At 59.5% G+C, this 27,614-nt stretch overlaps 1 protein-coding gene and 1 long non-coding RNA gene across 3 annotated transcripts; one reads left to right on the forward strand and one right to left on the reverse strand.

Annotated features, from left to right (window-relative positions):
- Nucleotides 1-5,030: 5,030 nt before the first annotated feature.
- Ip6k3 (inositol hexakisphosphate kinase 3) lies at nt 5,031-27,408 on the reverse strand. Of its 2 annotated transcripts, none has more exons than XM_005389508.2 (7): nt 27,316-27,408; nt 25,460-25,612; nt 17,440-17,743; nt 10,885-11,098; nt 9,770-9,942; nt 8,220-8,395; nt 5,031-6,161 (listed from the first exon to the last, which is right to left on the reverse strand). In XM_005389508.2, the coding sequence occupies exons 3-7, from the start codon at nt 17,636-17,638 to the stop codon at nt 5,694-5,696; spliced, it is 1,230 nt and encodes a 409-aa protein (XP_005389565.1). In that variant the 5' UTR covers nt 17,639-17,743; nt 25,460-25,612; nt 27,316-27,408; the 3' UTR covers nt 5,031-5,693. The 2 variants fall into 2 exon arrangements, with proteins under 2 accessions (XP_005389565.1, XP_013372386.1); XM_013516932.1 differs by lacking the exon at nt 27,316-27,408 and adding an exon at nt 26,265-26,922.
- LOC102010832 lies at nt 19,002-21,715 on the forward strand. Its single transcript, XR_261830.1, has 2 exons — nt 19,002-19,037; nt 21,206-21,715. It is a non-coding gene; the product is annotated as an uncharacterized LOC102010832 (long non-coding RNA).
- Nucleotides 27,409-27,614: the final 206 nt, after the last annotated feature.

Here is a 27,614-nt window from a genome sequence, read left to right on the forward strand (position 1 = left end):
TCTGGGATGCTGAGGCAGGAGGATAGCAAATCCAGCCCGGGAGACTTTCTTCTTTTTTTTTTTTTTTTTTTTTTTTTTTTTTTTTGTCTTTTTGAGACAGGGTCTCGCTATGCAGTTCAGGCTGGCCTTGAGCTTGCTTCGTAGCCCAAGCTGACCTCGGACTCACAATAATCCTCCTGCCTCAGCCTCCTGAGTGCTGGGATTTCAGGCGTGTGCCACCACACTCGGCCCAGCCTGGGAAACTGAGTGAGACGCCATATGAAGATAAAAAATAAAAACCCCTGAGCATTTGCTACCTGCCAGTCACTGTTCCAAATGTGGACACTTTAGTTCTCTCAGGGACTCAGGCACACAATCATCCCCCTCTTTAGAGGTGGAAACGGAGGCACAGAGAAGCTAGGAGTCCCCAGCGTCACCAGCTAGGAGCGGCAGAGGCAGGACTGGACCTCAGGCTGGCAGCTGCAGAGCCCGCGCTCTCCCCGCGCGCGGTGCAGGGCTTTGCCAGCGCAGCGGTGGAGCAGCCAGCGCACTATGGCGGCTCTTACTTCTCTGTTTCCAGGGACCTGGGGTCCTCCTGGCCTCGCTTTCCCTGGGCCCCCCCTTGCCTTTCTCAGTGCCGTGGGTGGTGTGACCCGAAGTCTGAGCTAGATGGCTTGTCAGTCACCCGGTGCCACGCTGGGCACATTAATAGGCGCTGCGTGGAATGCAGCTCTGGTGCCAGCTCTCGGGGAGTTGATGACCATTTCAGCACCCACCTGCCGGCTGTCACTCACTCCGCAGTGAATGCGCCCCTCCAGGGCCGCCCCGCCCTTGCCATTTGGAACGGGTATTTGGGCTTTGTGGAACCAGCTTGCTCTCTACAGAACTGAGGCGTCAGCAGGGGGAGGAGAGGGGAGGGAGGGAGGGACCGCTGCTCCGGGTTTTTAAGTTATAATGATCCCGGTAATTGAGACACAGAATTGTACATTTAAATCGCTTGAAAGTAAAAATAACATTTTATAATGCCGGTGTTAATAATGTAAACATTACAAAGGAATTAAATACTTAGCTTCATTGTGGGGTTGCCTGATATTTCTTCTTTCCACTTATTCAACCGGAGGAAGCAGTTGGCTGCAGTACCCGGATATATTACTGAAAACACGAGGTGGGGAGGAGGGCTGGGTTGGTAGCAGAGCAGTCATTTCGCGCCCCAGGGGAAAAGGTGGTCAAAGTGTCACAGCCACACAGACAGTGGCCTTGGTCTGGAGGTTTTTGGTGTTGGGAGCGAGCGGGATGGGCCTCCGTGGGACCCAGAGGGGCAGCCTGGTCTGTCCAAAATGCTGAGCTCCACTGTACATCCAGACCTCCCGTCGCCTGCCCAGGGACCCTCCTTCCTGCCCTCATGGAGAGCGGCAGCTGTCGCTTGTCCCCTTCCTCAGGACAACGCCCACCCCTATTGCACAGCGAGGCCTGGCGCCATAGCGCCTCTCGAAATGTTTGTCGAGTGAGTGGATCCGACGCAAGTGACGTTAGGGGAGAAAGCCAGGTCTCCTGGGCCTGCCCCCGCCCCTCGGGGATTCTGTCCAGAAGGACATCAGGAGCAGGGGCTCCTCGAGCGTGCCCTGGCTCCTGTCACTCTGGCCCTTTGCAAGCAGCTCAGCCCCGACGGCGGGGACAGCACGGAACCCTCACGCTCAGCCTGCCCGGTGGCCCCCGCGGCGTCCCAGTGTGGCCCTCTGGCTGCCTGCCGCCCTAGACTTCTTGGCGGCTGGCTTTCACTCCAGTTCTTTCCCTCGTCTTCTGGTTTATGTTTTTGGCCACAGAGGATTCAGATTTAAATCACAAGTCAGGAGTTTAGATCATTTTGAAGAGGGTCCCTGGGCAGGCGACGGGAGGTCTGGATGTACAGTGGAGCTCCGCATCAGCAGGACGGCCTTGCCATTTGTTTTAGGAGACCGCTGCCTGCCCTCCCCTGCGGGGCCTGAGGGCTGGTGGCAGGGGAGAGTGATGGGGCTGCAGGCCCTGCCCCGCGGCCGGGGCTGGCGATGACGCTGCAGTGTGGAAAAGCCCTAATCACGCCTGCGCTTTCACTGCGCAGGCAGCACCTAGGACCGGGAGAGGGGTGCCGGGGCAGGGGTGACTGTCTCCCGGGCTGCTCTGTGGCCCTGCTGGGCGTGCAGTGGGGCCTGGTGGGGAGGAGAGGTCAGGCTGCCCCGCACAGAGGGCAGCGACCCTGTTCACGCTCCGTGTCCCCGGCCTGGAGTTCCCATGGCACGGAGGAAGGCTGCAGAGGAGCACCGTGACTGAGGGCCTGGCCAGAGGAAGGAGGTGGTCAGGGCCTGCAGAGGCGGCCCGGCCATCCCCTCCCGCCCACCGGCTCTTCCTGTCTTTCTCCCTGCTTCAGCCAGGTGCCGTATTGACACAGGCCTGTGCAGAAAGAGGTTGCCCAGAGACTTGCGCGGTGTCGTCAAACCCATCTTCTCTTTCCAGGCCGGGCCTGAGACCTCACAGCAGTCCCCGGTGCCTGTCCAGCGCTGCAGGACTGATTCTGGCCCATGGGCGTGGCGCCCCCGTCCCTTTCTTGCCGGCCGACGCTTCCCTCTCCGTGCTGTCTCAGGACAGAGGCCTGGGGCCTGGATGACTGTGGAGCCATGGGGACGATGCGATGCTGGTACTTGGGAGGTGCCCGTGACAGCGGTCAGCCTGCTCCGGCTGATACCTGTGTGTTTCCCAGCTCGGGAGCAGAGCTCGCCCCACGCGGGGAAGCAACCAGCTGAGGGGTGCGAAGTCTCCCAGGCAAGAGCAGGAGGAGGTGGAAGGCTCAGGGGTCCTTTCCAGTTCTCGTGTTCACCTCCATCCCTGGCTGCCCCTGCCATGGCCGAGCCCGCTTGCTTGCCCCCGCCCCGCTTGTTAGTTGGCCGGGAACCCCTGCCCTTTCATGACCTTTCCCCCTTCGCTCCCTTTTAGGCCGAGTTTGGCCACCAGCCTGGGACGGTGACATGCGGCAGAGGCTCTCACACGCCCTGCTCCCTTGGGGGGAGTCTACGTGTCCCAGCAAGTGGCCATGATCTATCTGCCTTTTTCTTTCTTTCTTTCTTTCTTTCTTTCTTTCTCTCTCTCTCTGTCTCTGTCTCTGTCTCTGTCTCTTTCTCTCTCTCTCTCTCTCTCTCTCTGTCTCTCTCTCTGTCTCTCTCTCTGTCTCTTTCTCTCTCTCTCTCTCTGTCTCTCTCTCTCTCCCTCCCTCCCTCCCTCCCTCCCTCCCCTTCAGTTCAGGCTGGCCTTCAACCCACAGCGATCTTCCTGCCTCAGCCTTCCAAGTGCTGAGATGACAGGTGTGCGCCACCACACCCAGCCTGGCCATGATGTTTCCACATTGGGTCTTAACCTGGTGGATCAGGAGGTTCTTGGTGAGAACATCACGGTGCCCGTACTTCCGGGCTTCCTGTCAGACCCTGGCACAGTGCTCTGTGTCCCCGGTATTTGGCAGCCCTTCCCTTGGTGGAAGGAGAGGGAGGGAGGGAGGAGCAGCTTCGTGGCATTACAGATGAGTGAGGTTCCCAAGCGCCCTTCCCTCTCCACACTTTTGTTCTTCCAGCGGGGCGGCGATCCAGTGCATGGGCTCCTTCTACTGAGTCCGCGAGTCTGCAGGGCCAGGCACGAGTTCCTGACCAGGGCAACCCTGCCACATCCAGCAGCTCAGTGGTACACATCTGTAATCCCAGTGCTCAGGAGGCTGAGGCAGGAGGATCACAAGCTCAAGGCCAGCCTGAGCTACATAGTGAGCTCAAGGCCAGTCTGGACTCAGTGGCACAACCCTGTCTTAAAACCAGAACTAAAGCCAGCAGCCAACTGCCCCTTTCTTACCACGGACTGAGCTTCTGTGGGGGACATCTTCAGGAGGAGGTGGGGACTCAGTGGGCCTCCAGTTTGGACAGGAGGGGGGCCTTGTCTGTGAAAGGCTGAGTGGAGAGAGGGACGTCCTGGGGGTGTGTTCCAGAGCACCCAGAACTGAGTGCTGGGCAGGGGACGGGAAGCTGAGCCTGGAGGTGCGGACTCAGAGGATGCGGTACTGGAGCCTCCGGGGAGAACCGCTCCAGAGAAAGCAGTGTGTGGCCGTCGTCCCCTTGGCCGGACATCCTCGAGAAGTGAACCTGCGTGAAATCCAGGTGATGTATTCTAAATGGATGCTAGAGCTTTTCTTATCCAGGCTAACCTCTTCCCTCTGTTTATGTGGGCTTGGGAAAGTTGATAGAGAGTAACCACTGGAGTCCAGCGGGGACTTGCTTTTGTATTTCATAAGGTGCAGCTGGAAGGCCCCTTTCTCTGTGGCTCTGGTGCCTGCCTCGAAGATGTTTTGTTAGCCCCTGTCCCCACCCCGTTCCCACGGGACTGCAGGAAATCGGTGGACTGTCCCTGCGTGTGCTCTAGCTGCTCACAAACTGGAATTACCATTCAGCGAGATGATCGGAATAAACAAACAGAAAGCGTAATAAGGCCCAGCAATAATCACTGGTGACCTCAGCAATTTTATTAACAAATTTATTTCCCTAATTGGGGAGCGTATCCCAGTGCTTGACCCAAGGGCATTGTAATAGGTTTCCACACCAAGGAAGAAGGAATTCATTAGAATTGTCCCGTATTTACTCTTGCCCACCGTCTTGTAAACATCATTCCTGGATTCCTGCCTGCTCCAGGTTCTTGTGACTCCCCCAGCCCAAACCCACCCAAGTAAACTGATAGAAAGTGGAGACGACGGAAGCTGCCTTTCATGGTCAGAGTCATTTCATGGTCAAAATGTGGCAGAATCATCATCTCTACTAGGTACCGAGATGTCTATGAAAGACTGTTCTCTCTCCAGGTAAAAAAATGGAGAACGTGGATCTTGGATAACTAGGGTTTGAGCCTGAGCCTACCCTTGTCCATTTACATATTTCTTTACTTTTGGTTTTTCTGAGACAGGGTCCCACTATGTCGTTCAGCCTGGCCTTGAACTCATTATGTAACCCAGGTTGGCCTCAAACTCACAGCATTCATCCTGCCTCAGCCTCCTGAATCTGGGATTACAGGTGTGTGCCACCATGCCTGCCATTTATTTATTTTATGGTTATTATATTATTATTACTTGTTGCACTGAACCGAGGGCCTCACGCATGCAAAGCACGTGCTCTATGGCTGAGCTATGCCCCCGCATGTAGCCTTGTCTGTTAGGAGCTGGGTACAAAGCAGGCAAGATAGTGAATCTGTTCTGCTCTGCGCTGCCCCACCTCCAGCTCCTGGTGGGAAGGTAGGGGACGTCCGTTAGCTCTGTCAGCCCACACAGGTGGAAGCCTCCTGTCGTCAGGAACTTGTTCCTCTGGGCTTCTTTCTGCAGGGTTTCGGGCCTCACAGCTGTGAGGACTGCAGCACAATAGGAGCCGTCCTGGAAGCAGACGCTCCAGACTGGGACTGCAGTGCTGGCCTCTGACTCACACACACACGGTGACGCCTGGTGCTGACTGATGGGCAGCACCGCGGGAGACGCCAGGGTGCGTGGAGCTGCCTCTGGGGCGCGTTGCCCAAGCAGCTGTGACTGCCGTCTGCCGAGGGTGGGGATGGCGTGGAAGGCAGATCTGATCGTCACAAAGACATCTAAGGGGTGTCTAGACTACCCAGCTACCAGGAGGTCCCTTTGCATAATCTTTAGCCTGGAAAATCCCAGAGAGTCCCAGGAAGTTTCACTCTCCCTCTTGGATATCCTGTAGGATCCCAATGAGGTTTTCTAAGCCAAAAATGTAGCCAGGATCTGGTCCGTCGTAGGTGGTGTGCTCCTTCCAGGAGCCCTTGTATGTTGTATGAGCAAAGTCGATCATCCGGACGTCAACCTTGGCCAGACCCCTGTGGGGGACAGCAGGGCCCATCGGTGAAGCTTCAGGAGGATGCTGGCCGCCCGGGGTCATTTCCAGGGGCTCCTGCCCATCGTAGATGATGAGGAGGGAGCTGGAGTAGAACCGGTATGAGCTCTGGCTCCTGATGACAGCGAGGAGGGCCTGGAGCCGGTGCAGGATGGGCTGCAGGAGCTCTGTGCGCTGGCAGGCTCCGTTGTGCAGGAACTGACAGAGGGCCTGTCGGAACCCCTCTGCTGAGAGCTTCCTTCCGTAGTACTTGTCTTTGCAGAGAAAGTGCTTCTTATCGGTTTGATAGACCTTGCATTGGAAAGAAGAAAGAGAAAATGTGAAGAATTGCAAATTAAACAAGAATTACATCTGTTACAGTTGCAGTGTCATGGGCTCCAGTGATACACGAACAGAATTCCAGGAGATATGGGGCGAGCGTGGCTGAGATGAGCTGAAGGTGATCTTCCATCACCCCTCAGTGTAGTTTTGCTGTTCTCAAATGCTTCCGAGCAAGTCTTCAACAGTCATCTAAGGTCAAAGGTCCTTCACCTCCCAGAGGTGACGCTCCACCCAGGAGGCAACGCTTTGGATCTCCACTCTTGTGAATTTCCAGTGTCAACCTCCGAATCATGATTTAAGTTCTGGCTCCTGTCCCTCTCCAATTCAAATATTAGCCAACCCAAGCTAGAAAGCTTTGTAGGAATCTGAAATCACTGCCAATGGCCTTGGAAAGCCAACTAGATTAAATCCTCCCCAGCAAAGTTTATTATAAAGTCCTTTATCTGCAGATTGGAAGGCAACAGTGATGGCCCTGGTGGTGGACTGGGTGAACTGTTGGAAGATCACCGGGGGTGGACGGTGTTTGCGGGGTGCAGCTGCAGGGCCTGGGGAGCAGGAGGCTCCTAGCCACAGTGGGGCCCTCGTTGGCATTGTCTGCCCTCCCCTTTCCTGTCATGTCTTGGCCACCACAAGGGAGCAGATGGAAGGGGGCTGTGACGGGGGGCACGGAGGCTCTGCTGGCTTGGCCATGGGGAACGTGGCCGACTTGGGCAGGGCTGTCCATCCACACCTGGCCTGAGACAGTTTCTCTGGTCTCTCCTGCCTTTGGATCACATGATACCTTTACAGAAAGGCAGCTTTGAAAAAAAAAATCAGAAAGATCTGATAAGCTTAGTGTTGCCTGTGGAGGGCTGGAGATCGGCTGCTAAATTAGCCATCATAAATACATGACAGGCATCACTTTCTAAATAAATCAGATCAATTTCAGAAGGTTTGAGGTCCAGAGAGAGATTCCATTTACACCACAAGTCATCACACTCTGTTCTCTTGAGGACTGCATTCTAGGCCTTCCCAGGGACATCTGTGCAACGAATTTATAGACTCAACTTCCAGCTTCAAGGGGTGGCAATTTCAATTAAGGAAAGCTATAACGTTTACCGTCACATCGGTGTCTGGTTTTGCTTGGAGTAGACATTCTGTGAGAGCGGAGGCCGTTTATTCCCTCCCGCCACCCCGCCGCGGCAATAATGAAGTGCCGAGTCCCGGCAATAAGGAATTTAACCGCCCCTTCACCTGGACTTCGCAGGTTATGGCGTTCCCACTACTTTTTTTTTTTTTCTTTTAACCAAACCAGGCAGCAAAAAGAAGCCAGGAAAGGTGGAAGGGAAGGAAGGAATGGTTAATAAGAATTCAAAGAGCAGACTGCCATGCAGCATCTGAGGGGGAGAGGCTACATCTTCATCATTCAAGAGAACTCGGGATCAGTTCTCTCCCCAGCTGCCGCCACACACTGGCATCAAAGATCTCTCTCGCCACGGGCAGGAACCATGGGGCCACTGTGCAAGCTGCAGCTGCCGCGGACTGTGAGATGGAGTTCAAAAATGGGGGGCTTTCGACACCACTGTCTTGAAGAGTACTCACTCCTTAAAAACAAAACAAAACGAAACAGCCGGGCATGGTGGCGCACGCCTGTCATCCCAGCACTTGGGAGGCTGAGGCAGGAAGATTGCTGCAAGTTTGAGGCCAGACTGGCTACAAAGTGGGTTCAAGAGCAGCCCATACTGCATAGCAAGATCCTGTCTCAAAAAGACAATAAATAAATAAATAAATAAATAAATAAATAAATAAATAAACCAAAATAACCATGTGTGCACTAGGGGCATAGCTGAGTGGCAGAGCACTTGCCTAGCGGGTACAGGGTCCTGGGTTCCAGCCCTAGCACCCCCAAAACAGAAGCCCCCCCCAGTGTGTCACAGACTGGGACATGCCTCTGCTGAGGGGCAAGGTGTCTCTCCAGCCTCCTCTTTGGCTACCCAGAAGCAATGGGCTCTGCAGAGAGGGAGGGCGGGCCTGGGTGGTGTTGCCTACCTGCATGCCGCAGATGCGCACGCCCAGGCAGGCTGAGGTGCTCTGCTCGCACTTCCTCATGTGCCGGGCCTTTTTCTCCTCCGACGCATCGTCTCCGTGCTGCCGGGTCCCCATCTTCAGGTCCAGGATGCAGGGATGCGTGTACGGTGACACTACGTTTTCCAGTAGTAGGAAGTCTGGTCGCTAAGTTAAGGAAGGCGCTGAGGATGTCCAGGCTGCTGCCGCTTGGGAGGCAGCAAGCGGCCTCGGAAGCTGACCCAGCTTCCCTGCCTGGGTATTATTCTTTCACTCTTGATCCCCTCCCTCCCTCCACCCTTCCTTCCTCTCTTTCTTTCTGGAGATTGAACCTCAGAGCCTTTACATGGAGCTACATCCCCACCCCTTTTTATCTTTTCTTTTGAGACAGGCCATGCTACATTGATAAGCGGCTCAGGCCAGCCTTGAACTTGTGATGCCCCCTGCCTCAGCCTCCCAAAGTACGGGGATTACAGATGTGCACCGCTACGCCTGGCCGCATTTCCTTCCTTACAGACAAGCCCTTCTTGCTATTAAGAATGCAAGGTATTAGCTTTGCAGACTGCTTTAATAAGTCCATTTATTTAGGGGGAGTTTATGAGTATGTGAGCTTTTCTTCCATTTCCATTTTGCTCTGAGGTTGAAATTTAAATGCAGGCGTGAAATCCCTGGCAGGCCATGCCCAATTTACATTTTATGGCAGAAAATCATAAGGCTAAAACCTCCAGTCACTGAGCGGGCCAATACCTTTTGGGAGAAGTGGGTTGATGTTCACTTCGGAGATGAGTTGCAGGAATATTAATTTCAGCGGAGTAATTATCCTGCAAAAGCTTCTTAGGGATTAGGGCTGCAGATGTGTCTTAGTAAATACTATGAACCCAGCCACCCGTTGCAAGAGGGGCCCTGGACGGGGAAGGGGCATTTCAAATGGAAATCTGCAGCCTGTGTGTGTCGGGGGGCAGCTCCTTACTGAGCTGCCCATAGGTGCTTTGCTGGGGGGACGCACATTTCCTTTCTACCCTGCGGGTCCGTGGAAGTTACCTGCAGGGGGAATACGGGGGCAGAAGGGAGGTTGGGACAAGGAGAGCCCACCATCCTTCTAAAGCCCCTCCTGCTCCCAAATGGCACAGTGTCGCTCGTTCCTGGCATCTTCACGGCCCAAGTGGCAGAGACACGACCAGCAGGCCTACCAGGGACACGGGACTGAGTGTGATTCCCAGTCCAATTTGCCCAGACTTCTTTGGAAGGTTCCGATTACTTTTCATTTTTGAGGTACTAAGTTTTGAACCCAAGGCCTCTACACTAACCCACATCTTGCCAAGTCACTAAGTTGCCCAGGGTGAGCGCAAATTTGTGATCCTCCTGCCTCAGCCTCCTAGAGTGTTGGAATTACAGGCGTGCGTCACTGTGGCTGGCCAGGAGCTGATTTCTTCTCGATTCTGTCTCCTCTGTCTCTGTCTCTGTGTCCCCTCTGCTCCTGACCACCAGGCCTTCCTCCCTGAGGGAGGCCGTCGGCGGGAGGGTGGCAAGGATACGGTGCCGCTTGTCCTCCGGGTACTCTGCGCACAGGCGGCTCAGGTGGGCCTGGTGGCAGAGCAGGCCCCACGGGTTAAAGCTCCTCCTTTCAACCTGGTTCCCGTTAGCATCTTCCAGCGAGGAGACCTGGGTGCTGAAGTGGAACTCGGACCTCAGGAGCGCTTTGGTGGGGCTGCGGGCGGATGGGAAAGTGAGAGACGATGGTAGGGGTGGTGAGTGCTCACTGCCGCGCTCTGAAAGGGCTGGCCTGGTGCTCACAGTGCCACAGACCCTGCAAGGGCCTGGTGCTGCCCTGATGGCTCCTTATTGTGGGCATACGGCACAGGGCAGTGACTCCCCCTGCAGTCACAAGGCTGGGGTCTTGGGCTCTGGTGCCTGGCGTGGTATTATGTCCTCGACACCTCAGAATGCCACGAGGGGGTGGTGGCCTGGGTCACGGGACCTCGGGCCGCGCTCCCTTGCGTCCTGTCCCTGTCAGCAGGCACCTCGGCGTGGCCATCTGTGAGTGGAGATAGCGGGCGGCTTCCTGACACCCAGCCAAGAGCTTAATTAGATCTGGAACTCCTTAGGGAGGGGGGATATTGTCACTGTATTAGCTCCCTTTTGTTTCCCATAAATGTTTTAAAAATCCCCAGGGATCCCTCTCCTCTGAGAAAGGTCAGCTAACATCAGCTGAGGCTCTAGAGACCTCTCCAAGGACTTTCGGTCCCCCGTCTCCAGGGACCCTTGAGGTTCAGACCAACAGCCTCTCTCCTTGGGCCACCAGAGCGCTAATCCTGGAGAAGCTGGCCACACTCTCCCCTGTGCAAGTGGTTCTAGCTCAGCCCCGGTGCCCCAGGACACTGCCTGGTCTCAGTGTCTACACACACTGGCACCAAGTTCCCACTCTGTGGGGACGTCTGAGAAGACAGCCTTCCCAAGGCTCCCTCCCGGGGCGCGGGGGAGCCCGCCGCGCCGGGGCCACCTTGGTTATTCCAGGCAGGGCCTCCGTCCGAGTTTCTCATTTTCTGGGCGCCAACTCTAACGGGGAACGGGTGGCCCCGGGCACGGGGCAGTGGTGCTGTCCCTGCCGAGGGACGTATGTCTGCTTCCCGGCACCCGCGCAGGCCCTCACCTCTCCTTGAGCACGTGTGCCCCCTGCGTGTGCTGCTGCTGGCCCAGGGGGTGGGCGCCGGTGCCACTGCCCGTGGTCTGCTGAAGCGTCTGCCACATGGCCACCGCTGCCGACTCTGGGGACACCTTGAAGGGCTCCCGGTTCTCCTTCTGGGGGTGGGCCACCAGGCTGAGGTGGCCTCTGCTGTCCCTCCAGAGGTGCACGGTGACAGTGCCTGCGGGACACACAGAGCAGGGTGGGGATGAGACCCCGCGGACACTCAGCCCTTTCGGCCGGCTCGGGCGACTTTGCACCCCGTTTAACGGCACCGGCCGATCTCCCTCCTCCCCAGCTCCTCTCGGAGAGGATCGGGCTGGCCGGGTCTGGCTGGAACCCGAGCCTGTTCCTAAATGACCCTGCTCCGTGGAGTCTGCAGAAATAGCTGTGGGCTGATCGCCACGGGTCCCTGCTTTATCTCATTTCTGTCTCTTCTCGCTTTAAACAAAGCCAGCCTGTACCTTTTGTTCTGGCATCCTGGTTCCGCTCTGTGCAGTCATGCCTTCCAGTCCTGCTGCAGCCAGCGCTTCGCGCCAGCCGGGCCGCCCCGCCTCAGGGCCCACCGTCCCGTCTGTGGTCTGCCCCCTCGGCACCCCTCCCCCTTGTGTCCTTGTCTGACCAGCTTCTGAGATGCGGTCCTCTGTCCTCCGTGTGCCCTCTCCCTGCCTCTCTGACTCTTGCATGTTGGCGGCTACCTCCTGTGGTCCAATGCCTCGGCACACGGACGTCACAGTGGATGTGGCTCTCTGTGGAGCCAGAGACTTGTGCGCATTCCTCCTAGCATGGTCGCATGCCGTCGAGGGCCCCGAACTGTGGCCATGCACATGAGGGGTCCGGAAGCCCACTGAACACATGTGCCCTGCTGCTGTCCTCGGGGACTTTGGCTGCGGGAAGTTAGACGTGACCACACGTTGTGCTCCACGGAGACAGAGTCTGGGGCCCCCTGCGTGGAGCTGGGCACTCGGGGTGCCTGCCTTGCCACGTTCTGGTAGTGGCACAGAGAGGGCCCCAGGGCAGCCCCTGAGGACACGGTGCGGAGAGGACCGGGCACCCGGTTGTCCTGCACCTGCCGTGTGGCTCCCTCACTGTGCCACCAGGGGGTGCCCGTGCGTTCTGGGCTCCCCCGGGGCATCTCTCTGCAGGGACACTGGTCCCTTGCTCTGGCCCTTGGGCGCAGGGCTGCACTTCCAGCGCTGCACCCTGGCTGCACCCTGCTTGCTGGCTCCTGTCCATCCCCATGCACATCTGCCGGTGGCCCCCGGGGAGCCCCTCCGAAGGCGTCCGTGCTCTGCTGGGGCCGCTCCTGCATGGAGGCGGCCGCCTGTTCTTGCGAGCACCGCGCTGCTCTTGGTCACCTTCCCGGGTAAGCGGTGACTTCTGCTGAGCAGGCAGTGAGGGCGAGGCTGCCCCTGCCCGACCCTGTGGTCCCCTGGGCGGTGAGGTGCAGACCCCGGGCTCCCCTGCTGTGCTCTCCAGAGCCACTGTGCCAGGTTCCCAGCTGTGCCTGGGCCTCTCCTGCCATCTCTGATTCCCAGTGCCCTGATTTTGTGGCCAAGGAGGGGCGTTCAGGCCTCTCTAACTCCTGAAAAATCTCACTTTCTCTCTGCCTAGCCCAGGTTCCTGTGTGCTGTGAAATAAATATTACAAATGGCAATAATCCTGTCCCCGAGGTGACTCCTTACAGCTGACCCACAGCCACTGCCCTGTGCACAAGAGCAAGGGGCAGGGGCAGGCTGGGGACACAGGCACGACAGTGATCACAACTGGCAGGTCTTGCTGGGTGTGGTGGCACACCTCTGTAATCCTAGAACTTGGGAGGCTGAGGCGGGAGGGTCACTATGAGTTTGAGGCCAGTCTGGGCTACATAGTGGGTTCAAGACCAGCCTGAACTGCATAGCGAGACGCTGTCTCAAACTGAACCCCCTACAAAAACTGCTGCATCACTCTGCCCACTGTGTGTGGCCCCGTAGGCTTTTCTTCTGTGGTCTCTGAGTTGCAGCATGCTTGCAAGTCTCTTGATGGCACCCGCAGAGGCCAGGCACACTGGATGGCCCTGGTCGCAGGGTTGGTGTAGGCTGGAGCTCCAGAGGGCCACACCGGACATGGCAGGGAGGAAGGGCAGGCCGTACATGGGGATTCTGGAGAGGGTCTCCTGTGCGTGTGCCCATCATTCTGTTCCATAGCAGAGAGCAGAGCCACCACGAGTCCACCTTGTGGGGACAGCAGGGCTGGGAGTGCCAGGCGAGGGCAACTGTGCTTGTTCTGAGGAGCAGGGCTGACTGTGGAAGCCAACACAGGCCCGGGGTCCACTTCTTCCTGTGCGGCCAGGGGAGGCAGCTGGCTGGGCTCGCACCTGTCCGCAGGGGCTGGGGCTCCCTGCTGCCTGCAGAGCCGCAGACGGTGCCCTGGGCCTTTCAGGTCTTGTAAAGTGCAAGCTCGCGCCCAGGCCCCTGGCTTTTTCCACTTGCGAAGCCCAGAGAGCTTGTTTTGGGGAGCGTGGGTCCCCAGGCCTCCCCGGGGGGACGAGAAATGTGACCTTCCCTGCCTGCCCGGCTCTAGCTCTTGTCTGATCTCACTGGCGCTGAGTGCGTGAGTAAATGGAGGCGAGCAGAGGTGCAAATAACCCAAAACCAATAAAATCCAGAAGTCATTTCCATCCCTCATATTGTCAGAGCCGCGCTGCCAGGGCTGCGTCCCTGCCTCGTGGTTTTTCCGTGTCCCTCTGACGGCTCAGCGAGCCTCTCTGTCTCCTGGCCGTCTCTCCCTCCCCTGTCCCCTCTGGCCCGCTCGGCCCTGCCCGCCAAGGCCTGCCCTGCTGGACGGAATCTGCAGTGACCACCTCCTTGCCCTGCGCTCGCTGCCCGCCTTGGCAGGCCCAGAGCAGCTCAGCAATTCTGGCTTGGCTGGGCAGCTTCCCGAGCCTGGGAGAATCTTCCATCATGCATTTATTTTTAAGCTTATGAGAACATTTACTTGCTGCCTTCTGTAATCTGAATCTGGCGGAACCATGAGCCAACTGGACCTAAGCGTATGTCCTCATTCGCCCAGGGCTGACAGGCAAACTGGGCGGAGACAGATGTGTCCCCGGGACACTGTCAGGCCGGGAGCCCAGCAGAGGCTCAGGGCAAACTCCTGGCACAGGGAGGTTGCCCTTCGGGATGACGACCCTGCCTAAGGGTCTTCCGGTCACCACGGGGATGCCAGGCGGGGCAGAAGGGAGGGGTGTGCTCTGTGGCGTGGTGGACACCTCAGACCTGGCTGCCCTCTGCGAGGCTGAGACTACTGAGGAGAAAGGGGCGAGGTCACTGGCTGCGCCACCCTGGGCAACCGTGGGCCCTCTCTCCTTGGGTGAGATGACCCCTGAGCTCTGAGGCCCAAGTCCGCTCCCGTCTCCTTGGGTGAGATGACCCCTGAGCTCTGAGGCCCAAGTCCGCTCCTAGAGTGACCGAGGGCTGGGTGGAATGGGGCTGCCTGGCCAAGAGCCCACCTTGGGAGCCAGGCCTCAGGACTTCAAAGCTCGGCTCTGCCTCTCACCGGCTGTGAGTCCTCAGGCACATCAGGCAACAGCTCTGCGCCTCAGTTTCCTCCCCTCTGTCATGGGGGTAATCAAGGTCCCTCCTCAGAGGGCTGTGAGGCTCCCAGGAGTTAGTGCCAAGCACAGAGCAGACACCTGGGGCGGCTGGGACTCCTCGCCGGCAGCCAGTGCTTTGGGGCCTCCCCGTGCACAGGGTGACCTCGGTGGCTGGTCCCTTGCCCTTCCCAGCTGAGAACGACCATGAGGCCCTTGCATGGTCTGGGCCTTTCCCTAGCACCTTCCTGTTTTGCTGGTTTGTGCTCAGACCCTGGGGCTGCATGGGCCATGCTCTGGTCAGCAGGGTGGTCAGCATTTCCGCGGTGGATCTGGAGAGTCCCCTGACGCCCCGTGTGTTCAGATGTGTGGCTTGTGGAAGGTGACTGGGTCGTGGGGGTGCTGTGTTCCTCAGTGGATTCATCTAAATGTGTGGTTAGTGGGCGGGGCCTGGTTGGAAGGGGTGGGCCACTGGAGGCGTGACCCGGAAGCATTTATCTCCTTCCCGGGACCTCCTTTCTCTCCGTGCTTCCTGGCTGCCCTGGTGAGAGCTGCGCTCTGCCTCTGAACCCTTCCACCGTGCTGCTCCTGCCCTGGCGCTGTCTGCTGTGGACTGAACCCTCTGGATCCTCGCCTCCTTTAGGGTGTGGGAGTTGGGTATTGTGTCTCAGCTGGGAGAAGGTGACTAAGACCCTGAGTCATTCAGACCTCATAGCTGAGTGTCACCCAGCCCACCCACAGGCAGGGCAGGTACCAGTCGGTGTCTCTGTTCCCTGACTCAGGCCCCTGCTGGCTTATTTAGAACACCACCTCCTGGGAGGAGCCTGCAAGCAAGGCCGGTGCACCCTGGTGGCCCCTGCTGGCGAGGTCCCTCTGACCCTTGGCTCACCGTACAGGTGGTGCCCGACTTAGAATGCTTTAACTTGCATGATTTGTTTTTTTACTTCGTGGTGGTGGGAAATCAATATGCACACAGTAGGAACCACACTTTGAAAGCGGTTTGATCTCTTCTGGGGTCAGCAGTGTATGGCCTGAGTCCCTCCTGCGATGTGGACAGTGGCCGAGCACTGTAGTGCCCGTCAGCCCTGTGACCCCAGGGTGGACAGCCGAGGCATCCCCGGGCACCGTGTTGCTAAGCTGTCGCGGGGGTGGGGTGGGGGGCGTGGTCAGGTGTGTTGCAGGCATTGTGACTGACAGTATTTCCAGCCTGCGGTAGCTTAGGGAGATGTAACCCATCTGATTCTGAGGGTGCCCCAGAGCGCATGCTCACCCGGCAGAGACCTGGCCCTGTGTAGGTGGGGTGCAGACAGGGGGCCAGGTCGGGGGCTCCTGAGGACCGGGCAGCCCCTCTTCTCTCCCACTCGTCTGCGGCGGTCCTGGAGCGATGCCAAGCTAGCGGGAACTGCTGCGAGCAGGCGCCCTCGCCCCAAGCTGCCACCCCGAGCTGCACTGAGTTCGGCGCAGGACAGATGTGAATTCCAGTGGGTGCTGAGGGTGACCACAGCCAGCCAGGCCACACTGGCCTGCAGCCTTGGAGACTCGGGGGAGGCGGGGAGGAGAGGGGCATGTGCAGATGGCCCGACTGTCCTCCCTGCCTCTTGGGGCCTGATGCTGCTCGGGAGGTCCTGCAGGCCCGGGTGAAACACTGTGCAGAAGTAACGTCCAGGGTTCAAGGCCAGGTAGTGGTTCTCAATGGGGACTGTGCTAAATATGGCGATTCCTGAGCCAGACTTGGTAGTGCACCCCTGCAATCCCAGCCCTCTGGGAAGCTGAGGCAGGAGGATTGCAAGTTCAAGGCTAGTCTGGGCAACTTGGTGAGACCGTGTCTCAAAATAAGTAAATAAGAAGTTAAGTAAATAAATAAGTGGGTTAGGGGCATAGTTCAGTGCAAAGACCCTGGATTCAATTCCCTGTACCACACACACACACCCAAGTCAAATTAAAACAACAACAACAAAAACCCAACCAACAAGACCCAGATTCCTGGCCTGACCCCAGAGCCCCAGAGATTCTGATTCCTGGGTCTGGAAGGGGGCCAGGAAAGCTACAAACACGAAACTCACAGGATTCTGGAGAGGCTAGCTGACCCCAGTTCGTGCAGAGAAACACCCACATCCGTGGCCCTGTTTTTGCCATTGTCCCCACCTTTGGCATGGAGCCCCTCACCCACACTGGGGATGAAACTCAGGCTCTCACCGAGCCGCTCTGGTGGGACCCGAACTCTCCATCCCCCACCTCAGGCGCCGCAGTGCTGGGATGGCGGCGGTGCTCCACCTTGCCTGCTGCCCGTGGCTTCTGATGCACTTAATTAGGTATCACTGCTGCATGCCCCCAGATCTGTGGACAGCAGGGCAGGGCCTGCGGCCACGGATCCAAAGTCCTTCAGTGGCGGGCTTTCCTCTGCGTGCCCCGCCCAGCGAGTGTTCTCTTCGGAAGCCTGGCCCTGGGCAGCTCTGCCTGGACCCTGCGAGGCATAGCGTGTCCGGCAGCCGGAGCATCCCCACTAGCGCTGTTTCCCCAGCCCACCTCGCGCTCAAACCAGCACCCACTACCCGGGCCGAGGTCCTCAGCTCCCTGGCCGGCAGCCCTTTTCTTCCTGTGTGAGGCGGAATTTGGTTCCCCGAGCAAGCCCTGGCCTAGCTGCTCCGTGGCCTGCCCCAGCCTGGGCCTCCAGAGGGCGGCCAGGGAGGCTTCGACCCGCCCTGTGTTCAGCCAGGTTCCCAGGACCACCCGTGCTGGCCCCATGGCACAGGACCACGTGACACCCAGTGTCGCTCTAGTCTGTTCCCGGCTTGCCCAGTCTGGGTGGCTGGAGGGAATGTGTAGGGAAGCCGAGTGACCTCACACTCCAGACCCACAGGCGCCGAGGAGCCCAGGGGGGCTGGATGGTGAGGAGCAGTCGGAGGTGCCGGCGGCGTCCCTGCCCCACGTGGCCCTCCGCCCACGCTTACCTTTGTACTGCGGTGTGAACCGCTTCATGGCCAGCGGCAGGGACTCATAGAAGCGCTGCTCGCGGGAGATGAGGGGCTTGCACACCGTGTGTTCGTCGTACTGCAGTACGCTGAGGTGGCCCCCGACCTGGTGCAGGAAGGGCTCCAGCCGCACGCCCATCCGGGGGTCCCCGGCATCCGCGCTGTCCTGGACAACCATGGGGCCTCAGGTCCTCGAGGGGAAGGGGAGAGGCGGTGGCTCCGGGACTCAAAGCTGGCTGTCACCCTCCTGCTCCTGGGCCCCTGTGCTGCTCCTGGCCGGGCTCTGGAAAACGGAGAGGGTGGTGCTGGGGAGAGGGCCCCGGAAGTGCCCGTACTGACCGACTGACCCCAGCCTCTGCCCGAGCCGGCCCCTCCCTGGTAGCTCTAACCAGACTATAAATGCACATCCTTACTTCCAGGGTAATCTGTTACCTCCCTGGAGCAGGGGTGAGAGGGAGACTTAAATATTTTGAGTGTAAATATTTCAGACACTTAAAAATATCAAGCAACACCCACACAGCTGTAAACTCCAGAACTGTGCCCTCACTTCTCTTATTCTGCCGCCTTCCTTCTTTCGGGCCACGGATCCCAGGACCGGTCAGAGCCCCGCTGTGGGAAAGCCACCGTCTTACAGGAACGTTTTATTTTTGTACAGCAGAGTTATGCACCATCAGCCTGCATCATGGCTCCACTACGTAACTGCTGTGTGACGTTGCGCAAGTTACAACACCCTTCTGGGCCTCGGTTTCCTCATCGGTGGAACGGCATAACGATACCTACCTACCTCTCATAGAGTTGCAGACAGAATTGAGATCAGGCGCAGGGAAGTGCCGGCCCAGTGCTCAGTGTCAAGCGCTCAGGAAGTGTGGGTATTATGGGGTCTGGGCAGATTTTATCAGTGCCACGAAGTGGTCTTGCCTCCCGCAAGGTGGGCCTGGCTGATTGAGGGCAGAGCCTGGCACTCTGGGCTGGAAATGCAGCCCTAAAGTTGCTTGACTTTGTCTCAGGAGTGCGCCAAGGAGACGCTGCGAGGGGGGGCCTCGCCGCTGCGTGTCCCGTCTGAGAGGACAGTCCCACGGGGTGCTGTCACTGCCGAGTTATTAATACCTGCTCCCTCAGCTGGGTTCCTGGCTGCAGGGGAGCCCGCCAGCAGTGCCGTCCTGATTAACCCTCCAGCTGACCTTCAGGCCGGCCTGGCACGGCTGGCTGGCTCCAAGCTCAGCGGTGCTGTCAGTTTGTTCAGAGAAGTTCCTGAGGCTGCCCTGGGCCTCCAGCCCCATCCAGGGCCTCAGCTGGGACCATGCATTTCCCAAGACAGGACACCGCCCTGGGCTCCCGTCGTCCTGTGGGCCAGGAGGCAACCCATGGGGAAGGGGCGTGGTCTCCTGTCTACCTGCAGGGTACTTTGCAGGGTGCAGGGTGAGGCTGGGGGGTGGCCACGTGTTGGGGATACCGGGGCAGCTGGGGTGAGGTGCAGGGGTGGGGGCCAGCTGCAGCGGGAGATGGCTTCTCGCTCTGTCCACAGGTGGCCGGGGCAGCCCCTTGGGAGAAGCTGGCAGAGGGCGGTGGGCCTGCAGGTGAGTGGGGTCTTCGGCTATGGGATGAGATGGCGCAGCCTGTGGCAGACCTGATCCTACTTGCAAATTTGGAGAGTGCAGGAAGGCAGAGAAGAGAAAAGCCAAGGTGGCCCTTCTGCCCGCTCCCTGGGCTCCCATGTGTGGCGGCCTCGGACAGCTGCTGTCCCCAGGCAGGGGCACTTCTGGTGACCCGAGGGACGGCTCTGAGCAGGATTCGTCGACAGCCACTCCTGGAAGGAGCCTGGCTCCCCTCTCTCATGCTGTGCTCCAGTCCAGCCTCGCACTATCAGGCCTGGCCTTGCCTGCCCGTGTCAGCCGCACCCCTCTGCCACCCTGGGCAGCCCGCCTCCCCTCCTCTCTCCCGTCCCATCTCCCCAGGGGGCCCTAAGAATATGGGCATCACCTCACAGTGGTGGCACAGGGCCGAAGTAATGAGGCTAAATGGTCGCGCAGTGCGTGCTCACGGGCACACACACGCACGCACACGTGCACACACAAGGCATCTGCTGTATGTCAGGCAGTGTTCTAGGTGCTTCTCATAGATGAACCCATTCAAGCCTCCCAGCCACCTGATGGAGTGATCAGGGCAGCAGCCCCATTTCACAGATGAGGAAACTGAGGCACAGAGAGGTTAAGAAACTAGCCTAGTGCACCCAGCTGGCATGGAGAGAGCAGGGCCTGACCGAGCACACCAGCCCAGCCTGCGCTCGCTGGCCCTGCTGTGGGAGGCTGAGACGGTCACTGATCCGCGTTATAAGTCAGAAACCTGAGCACCACCCCACAGAGACCTTCCCAGAGCTCCGCCCAGGGTTGCCCAGACCTGCGGGGCGCCCTCCCTCCTGCACCAAAGGCCGTGAGTCTCCTCTTCTCCAGGGTCAGAGGTCGGGGCCCTATTGTGCATTCCCAGGGGACGTAGGGTGCAGGGAGGAACTGCCCTGCACTTGGGACCGTCCACGGTGCCGGGGTGAGCTCGGGTTCCCCATGGGTCTCGGCTTCTCTGTTTCCCTTCTGCTTGGTGGGTGGAGCGGGCTCGGCCTCCCCTCCCCACTGCTCTCCTGCAGGCCCCAGTCAGGGACCCCAGAGACAGGGCCGGGCAGGGCGGGACTATCCTCAGCCCGCGATGCCTCCTGCCACAGGCAATCACTTGTCCGGGGCTGGGCCTCAGCCTTGGGCCCTCCCCAGCTGTGTTCTGCTTCTAGGAGCAGGGAGTGACGGGGAGTCAGGTTCCCCCCCGGCCATCCCAGGAGTCTCACGGGCTTGCTGAGGCCCGGGAAGACCCGGGAGACCCCTCGAGCCGGGTTTGCCTCCTGCCGTCCCCGCGGTGGCAGGAGCTCAGGTGGCAGGATGTCCAGGCCTCTGTGAAGTCTCTGCCACTCGGGCTTTGGACTACCCATGGGTTACGCTCAGGACGGCCCTGTGAGTCAGTGCGGCCGCGTGAACGCAGGTGGGGTGCCTGCAGGGGGAGCCCCCGCCCCCCTGACACATCTGCTGAGAACCTGAGCTCTATCGCATTTTGAAGGAGACCAGAGTCCCTCTCTGCAGCCCATGCCGCAGCCCAGACCCCTTGCTCAGCGCCCCTCCCTGGGGAAGCAGGCCCGGGAGGGAGGTGGACAGACAGCACCAGGTCTCTGTGCCCTCCTTCCCTGCTGCTGGGTCACGTCCTGTGCCAGGGAACTCTGGGTCTCACTCTGGGACACGCAAGGGCTAACGTCTGCCAATGAGGTGCGGCCACCACGCTGGTGCGGGGGAGTCCCCTGGCTGGCTGTGTCAGACGGCCCTGCTGTGCTGTCCCACGGGGCCTGAGTGACAGCCAGCGCTGCCTGGGTGAATTAGAGTGGGCATCCAGAGTAGGGACAAATGACAATCCCCGTTATTCTAAGACCCCGAGACCTCTCCGATGTCAGGCACGATCTGCTTGCTGAGTGAATGCCCGAGCGACTGCTCAAATTGGAGCTGTAGCACTGCAGAGAAGGGAATCTCTGCCCTATGGAGTCCCTTGGGGTGGGGGTGCTTGTTATGCAGCTGAGCTCAGAGTCTGACCTGACTAATTCACCAATCACAGCCATTACCCAGTGTGGGGCTCTTAAGTGGAAAACAGCTTCACATGAGTCAGGTTCTCACTTCTTGCACGGCACAAGCGTATTCTGTGAAATATCCATTCCTTTTAGGTGTAGACCGCGCACCACTGGCTTTATAGCCTCTCGTTCTCAAGATAATAGTTTTTGGATGGAGAAACGGGCTCTGAAAAGCTGAAGATGTAAAGGCCCAGGACCAGCGAGCGGCAGAGCTGGGCTTCAGCCGTGGGGTCTGTCCTTCCGAAGTCAGTGCTCACTCTGCCCACCTCACAGTCCCTCCGGCCACTCTGGACCCCTCTGGGCGCCCTGCGCCTAAGCCAGGCTCTCAGGGCCGGCTCCTGTCTGAGGCCCTCCGTGTCCCGTGCCTCAGTGCCCTCATCAGGACAGGAGCCTTCCAGGAGGTACCCAGGCTGGACAGCCGGACCCTCACGGCCGGTGTGTGGGTGAGGGGTGGTCAGGACCCTCCCACATCCACACGGCCACCGGCGTGCTCTGCAGACCGGAACAGCGGTCCCCAAGCAGCGGGGTAATTTCTCCAGTGTCTACAGGCGTTTTGGTGATTACCAACACACAAATTCATTTAAAGGCATTATTGAATTCCTAGAGGTTTTTGTCATCGTCTGTTTTCTCAATCAACAGACACTAAACGTGCAGTGAGGATCGCATGGGGACCGGTGTGGAAAAAATAATGCTGAACAATGAGTCCTGGGGGCTGGAGGTGTTGCCAGAGGTACAGCACTTGGCTGACCTGTGCAAGGCTCTGGGCTCCATCCCCCGCGAGGCAAAAAGAAAGAAAAGGACCAGGCCAGAAAGGTGAGGAGAGCTACTCCTCTTGACTGAGAAAGGGGCGGCTTTAGGGGTCTGGGAAGGGGTCCAGGAGCTGGGAAGAGCTAGCTCAGCCTGCTTCAGGGCGCGTGCATGAGGAACCATGCAGATGGGCCGTGCGGGCAGGACGGGGTCTGCGGGCAGGCTCGGGCCAGGGCAGGGGGGGTCAAGCCCAGCCCCACCCCTCCGCAGGTTGCCGCAGCCCCCTGATGTCAGAGAAGAGGTTTCCTCGGGTCTCAGCTCAGCTGGGGGGAGAGATGGGCTCCCCAGACCACTGAGGCCTTGGAGCCTTCGGAGCGTGTCCCCATAAATCTCAGGTGCTGCGGGAGGGCGCTCTGGGGAGAAGATAATTAAGGAAGAGCTTGTAGCAGAGGAAGTCCGCAGTGGAAATGTGGCAGGCTGCACAATTCAACGGCGGCGTGGTTTATGGCCTGCCCTCCTGCTCCCGAGCGCTGCCGTACATTTCCCAGGCCCCTCGGAGCCGGAGGTTCGGGACGAGTACCATTCAATGTCCTTGAGATGCCCAAGGGAGCGTTTTTTAATCTATTAGAGACAAGAGGACCCGAAACCCATTTAAAACCGCTTAGGCCATAATGTGCAAGAGAACTTGGGAGCCTCTCACGTGGCTGAGGGCTGGCGTCACCTGGGGCCATCCAGGGCAGAAAGGCACAAGCTTATTTCAAGAGGAGGGGGAAATGGCATTTTGAAATCCATTCTAAAAATGACTGCAGGGCCGAGGACCACGCGCCTCCCGACGGCTCCCCGCTTGTCGGGATCGATACCGGGTGCTGGAGAACCTCACCCATCACCTTCCGCGCCGGGGCCGAAATATGTGCCTTTGGAAAGCATCTATCTTCCGGGGAAGCTGGATGTTCAGAATCATACAGCCATACGTCATATTCTGCAGTCAGAGAGACTTATTTCAGGGATGATTTTATCTTTTGAGAGGGGATCTCTTCCCTGCTTTCTCTTACCATTTAAAATCTCCCGATGTTTTCCCAGCTTAAGGGCCAAATTCGATTTTAATACAGCGATGATTAGTCTAGAAGCCCTTCAGCCACTGACAAGTGTACTTAGCCGCACAGGCGGTGTTCCGAGCTTGCTTCCCCGGGTGGGAGGAACACCAGGTAGGATGAGTCCTGAAGCCAAGCGCTGCCGGGAGGGAGCCGCCCCGTAGACAGCAGGGCCGGGCTGGTGGGGAGCCGCCCGCCCCGGCGCCCTTGGCTGCTTCTGCTGTGCCTCTTGAAGGGGCAGCCCGGTCCAGACACGGCCAGACGCACAGCCCCACCCGCGTGTTTCCCAGCCTCCGATGGCTCTCTCCACGCCTGCCCCCTTTCTCTAGTGTGCAGGATGGTGACCAGCGTCTGGTGCAAATGGCCCCAAGAGGCAGACACAAGGTTCTTCCAGCGGTCAGCGCAGCAATTGTACGGTCGCAAGAAAGGAACAGCTTTTTAAGATCAGTGCATAGTAATGCGTGGCACATGTGCGGCGTGCGTGCGTGCGTGTGTGTGTGTGTGTGTGTGTGTGAGTTCCTCCATACCAGGGCTGGCAGAGCTCTTAGAACGGAAGCAGGACCACTGCCCGGCAGAGGGCAGCAGCCCACACACGGAGCCAGGAAAGCCCCAGAGGGATTAAGGCGGGTCAGAACTAGAGCCAGTCCCTGTCACCCTGGCTGTGCCCAGGCCTGTCCCCGAGGGCCCAGATGACAGCTGAGGTTCTCAAACTGGGCAGGAGTCTTTCAGAAGCTCACAAATCAGCCAGTGGGGCAGTGCCCACCTGTCTCCCCAGCACTCCTGGAGGCTGAGGCAGGAGGATCAAAAATTTGAGCCCAGCCCAGGGAAGTTTAGTAACTTACATCCTACCCCAAACTAAAAAAGAAAAGGGCTGGGTATGTAGCTCAATGCAGAGGCCCTGGTTTCCATCCCTAACACCCAAGTGCCCCCAAACTACAGCGGCTCAGAAGCCACCCTGACGCCTCCTGTCACCAACCTCCACGCCCCAGTTTCACCAAACACGGCAGAGCCAGAGGGGTCGTGGGGAGCTCCAAGACCATACCCAAGCACAGCAGCGGCCGAGAGGGCCCCACTCCACAGAGCCCCCAGTGCAGGGTCCGCACTTGCCTGGTGACCCCTACCCCCTTCTCCCACACCAGGGCCTCCTCGCCCTGGAGGAGACAAAAGCAGCAGGCACTGCCCCAGCCCCACAGCTCTGGCTGCACCCCCTCTGCTCCTCCCCAGCCACGCAGCTTCCTCCTCGACTGCCTGCTGCTCATAAAGTTTATTGCTGTTCCCTGCAGCTGCTCGGGAACAAGACAGCAGCCATACGGCTTTCTGCCTGGGGAAGATTTACTCCAGTGCCTTGCTCACAGTGGGAGGAAGCAGGGGACGCTGCCGGCCACCAGGTGGGCTCAGCCGGGCCTGCGCCCCGCATGCGGCAGGGTGGGTGGGGGGTCCCTCTGGCCGTGGGACCCCGCAGAGGAGGCTTGTTCAGGTCCAGGAGGGGGCCCGGTGCGGCAGGCGTGCAGGGAAATGGCACAGGAGCCGTCCGGGAAACCCGTCCCGCCTCAGTCTCCCTGTCCTCTCCTCTCTGCGCCCCTTTCTGCGCCTGTTTCCCTCGTGTGGGGAGGGAGTGCTGTGACGTCCATCAGTGATTTCCGAATCCTTCAGCCTTAGGGGCGGGATGGCGTAGATATGGCAAAACACCTGTCGAGGCCGGTGCAGGCTATGCATGAGTCTGTGTGTGCTCGCAGGCTTTCCTCGTCGGATTTGTCATAATGAAACCTCTGGGGATGGGGCCTGGGATGGGTTTGGGCCCAAGCGTCAGGGTCACCGCAAGGCCTGGAAGAGCCATGAGGAGGTAGGGCCCAAAGACCCTGCCCCTGCCCAGGGCAGCAGAGAGAGCCAGGGATGGCAGTGACTTCCGCACCCATGCACCAGCTCCTGTACTGGCCCCGAGAATGCCCTGCCCCCCTCCTGGCCTCAGGCCTCTGCCCACAGACATTGATGTCATCCAAACCCCATGGCCTGGAGAGAAGGGTGGGGCTGTGGGGACAGGACATGCCGATCCTGGGACAGCAGCAGGGGGTGCTGTGGCTTTTCCTGGACCCCTGCCCGGGGGAAGGGCTGACCCCATGGGGACAGAACTCTTGCCTCAGCCCCTGCACCTGCCGCCCGAAGCTTCCTCTGCAGCCCCGGCTCAGTGCAGCCTCCATGCCGGGGACAGTGAGTGGACGTGGCCTCCTGAGAAGGCAGACTAGAGCGGGACTCCCGAGGGAACGGGAGCCGAGGAGAGGGGCAGTCGTAGGTTACCGTACTGCTGGTCTGTCCTCAGCCCCCGACAGCATGCACAGACGTGCAGACACGCGGGGACGTGGGTGCCTTCACAAGGGGTCCCAGCCAGCCCCACATGGAGACGAGATTCCCGAGGTGGGAGCTATGGCCTGGAGACCTCCCTCCCGCTCTGGGGCTGGGTGAGAGCTCGGCGAGGTGGTCCCTGGCGCCCCAACCCCAAGGCAGCACTCACCAAGCTCCTTCCAGGGCGGGGTGCGTGGAAAGGGCTCTTGGTGTTTGGTGCCCACCGCCTGTGGGCATGGGGCGAAGGCCTGCCCCAGCTCTGAGCGGGCTGTCGGCTCGAGCGCTGGGTGAAGTCTGCCCGGCAGGCTGCGCTGCCGGCGGCCTGGAAGGAAAGGTCACCTGATGCCAGGGCTGGCCGGCTGGTGTGCTCAGCTGGGCACTGGGTGCTGCCGGGGCACAGGGCCAGGGGTCTGGGAGGGAGGCGGAGAGGAGGAAAAGCAGGAGTGGTCTGAAGGGAAGGGGAGGGGCGAGGAGCTCAGCTCAGCGGCCCAGGTGGGAATGAGGCTGTGGGCACCCGCGGAAGATGGCTTGAGGTCCCTGGTTTGCTTTTGGTTTTGCCTTGCGCGTGCTAAGCACCTGCTGTACCCCTGAATGTCACCCCAGCCCACCCTGGTTACTTTCGGACCCCTGTTCAGAAGGAAAGTGGCAAAGCCCCTCAGCTAACAGCCACCAACTATGAATTCTGAGGCCCACTGAGGGCCAGCTCCTCCGCCAGGCTGTCCAAGCACCTGCTGGGCACGCACTTACAGCGGGGCTTGGGGCTCCGATGCACACCCAGGGCGAGTGCGATGTGGGAGGGTGTGGGGTGCAGGAGGGGCCCCACACTGGGAAGGCAGGAGTGGGGTCATGGGGAGGTGGCTGGAGCTCTAGCTAAGGAGCAACAGAGGCCCAAGTGTGGAGGCTGAGGCGGCGGGACGGGGAGCTGGGAGATTGGGAGGAGCAGCCTCGCCTGCGCCCCGGGCTTCGTGGAGGACCTGGACGCTGGACGCCGGGGAGCCAGGTCCCTTGTGCTTGGGCTCCGGCTCTGCTTCGGGGTCAGAGGTGGCTGACAGGTGCGGTCCTCCAGGGCAGCACGGTGGGTGGAGGCAGGCGAGTCAGGGGCCAGGGAGGGGGCGCTGGATGACTTCTGGTGACTGCCAGTGGGGACAGTGGGGCAGAGGACAGGCACCAGGTCTGAGCGGCCCTGGAGCAGCATTAGGAAGAGCTGAGGTCAGCTCTCCTGCTGGCTGAAGCTACCCCGGCCGAGGGGCCCATCCCCTCGCCTCTCCGTGCGTCAGCGGCCTCTGGAGGCTCAGCCGCAGCCCGCCGGCCTCACAGCCCGTCCAGCCCTTGGCCTGCTCCAGTGTCGCCGTGACACACCCCGTGCCATCTCCTGGGCCTTCAGGCTGTGGGTGGGCACCAAGGCACAGCGACTTCCATCCCACCCGCCTGGCACCACGCAGACTTGTCCACGAGCCCCACCCCAAACACGGCTGTGGCGGCGGAGGGACTGGGGGCCCCTCTCCCGGCCCTGGCTGCTGGCTGCTGGTTGCTGGCTGCTTCGCCCCTGCAGTGTACTCCGTGTCCCTAGGAACCTAGCAGAATGGGCTCCCTGGAAGTGGGGGGCAGCGCAGCAGGTGGGGCACCTCCCGCCCAGTGCCTTCCCTGGCCGTCCTCCCTTCCCGTCTCTACAAGGAATCCTCTGCTGTGACAATCATGGGTCTCCTGAATTCCGGGTGCCCTGTAGTGGGATAAGGGTTCCCGTGCACGCCCCACCCTGCCCAAGGGGGGCAGGTAGGTGGCAGACCGCCGCTTCCTGTGTGCTCTGCCCCTCCCTCGGCCCACTCCCAGTTGCAGTCCTGCTTGTGCAACATGCTCCTGAGTATCCGGTTGCCGGTTCCCAGCCGTGGAGGAGGGTGTGACCTGCCTCCTGCCTCCGCCCTCGCCCCCTCCTCCTTCCCGGCTGCACCAGATCCAGTCCTGGAGCCCTGAAGCCCCGCAGGGAGGAGTGGGAGACCTGGGGTCTGCTGGGGAAGGGCTTCCCACCTGGTGGCCAGAAGGTGGTTGAGCCTGGATGGAACCGGGGTTTTGGGAGGGACCGGCTGCGCCCCGGTATGCAGCCTGCTTCCTGTTTCTGTGTTGTTGTCACGAAGAGCCGGGCTCCACATGGACTTGTTACTCATCTACCTACCTGACAACATTTTTGAGCCCCAAACATGTGACAGAGACACACAGCAGTCGCAAAACACACAGGAGCTGGCAGTCAATCTGTTATGCAATCAAATAGGTCACTCTGTCTCTGTCCTCCCGCAGTGGCCAAGTTCTCGCCACGGTCATTTTCCCCA

The sequence above is a fragment of the Chinchilla lanigera genome, unplaced genomic scaffold (genome assembly GCF_000276665.1).
Source record: "Chinchilla lanigera isolate Chin_1 unplaced genomic scaffold, ChiLan1.0 scaffold00036, whole genome shotgun sequence".
NCBI lineage: Eukaryota > Metazoa > Chordata > Mammalia > Rodentia > Chinchillidae > Chinchilla > Chinchilla lanigera.

Excerpts from the sequence above, each read along its gene's own strand:
- Ip6k3 (XM_005389508.2), bottom strand. The coding sequence starts at position 17,638 with ATGGTTGTCCAGGACAGCGCGGATGCCGGGGACCCCCGGATGGGCGTG. Across the intron at positions 11,099-17,439 it reads GTTCACACCGCAGTACAAAG|GCACTGTCACCGTGCACCTC; the intron begins GTAAGCGTGGGC and ends TGTGTCCCGCAG. Across the intron at positions 6,162-8,219 it reads TGCGCATCTGCGGCATGCAG|GTCTATCAAACCGATAAGAA; the intron begins GTAGGCAACACC and ends TTCCAATGCAAG.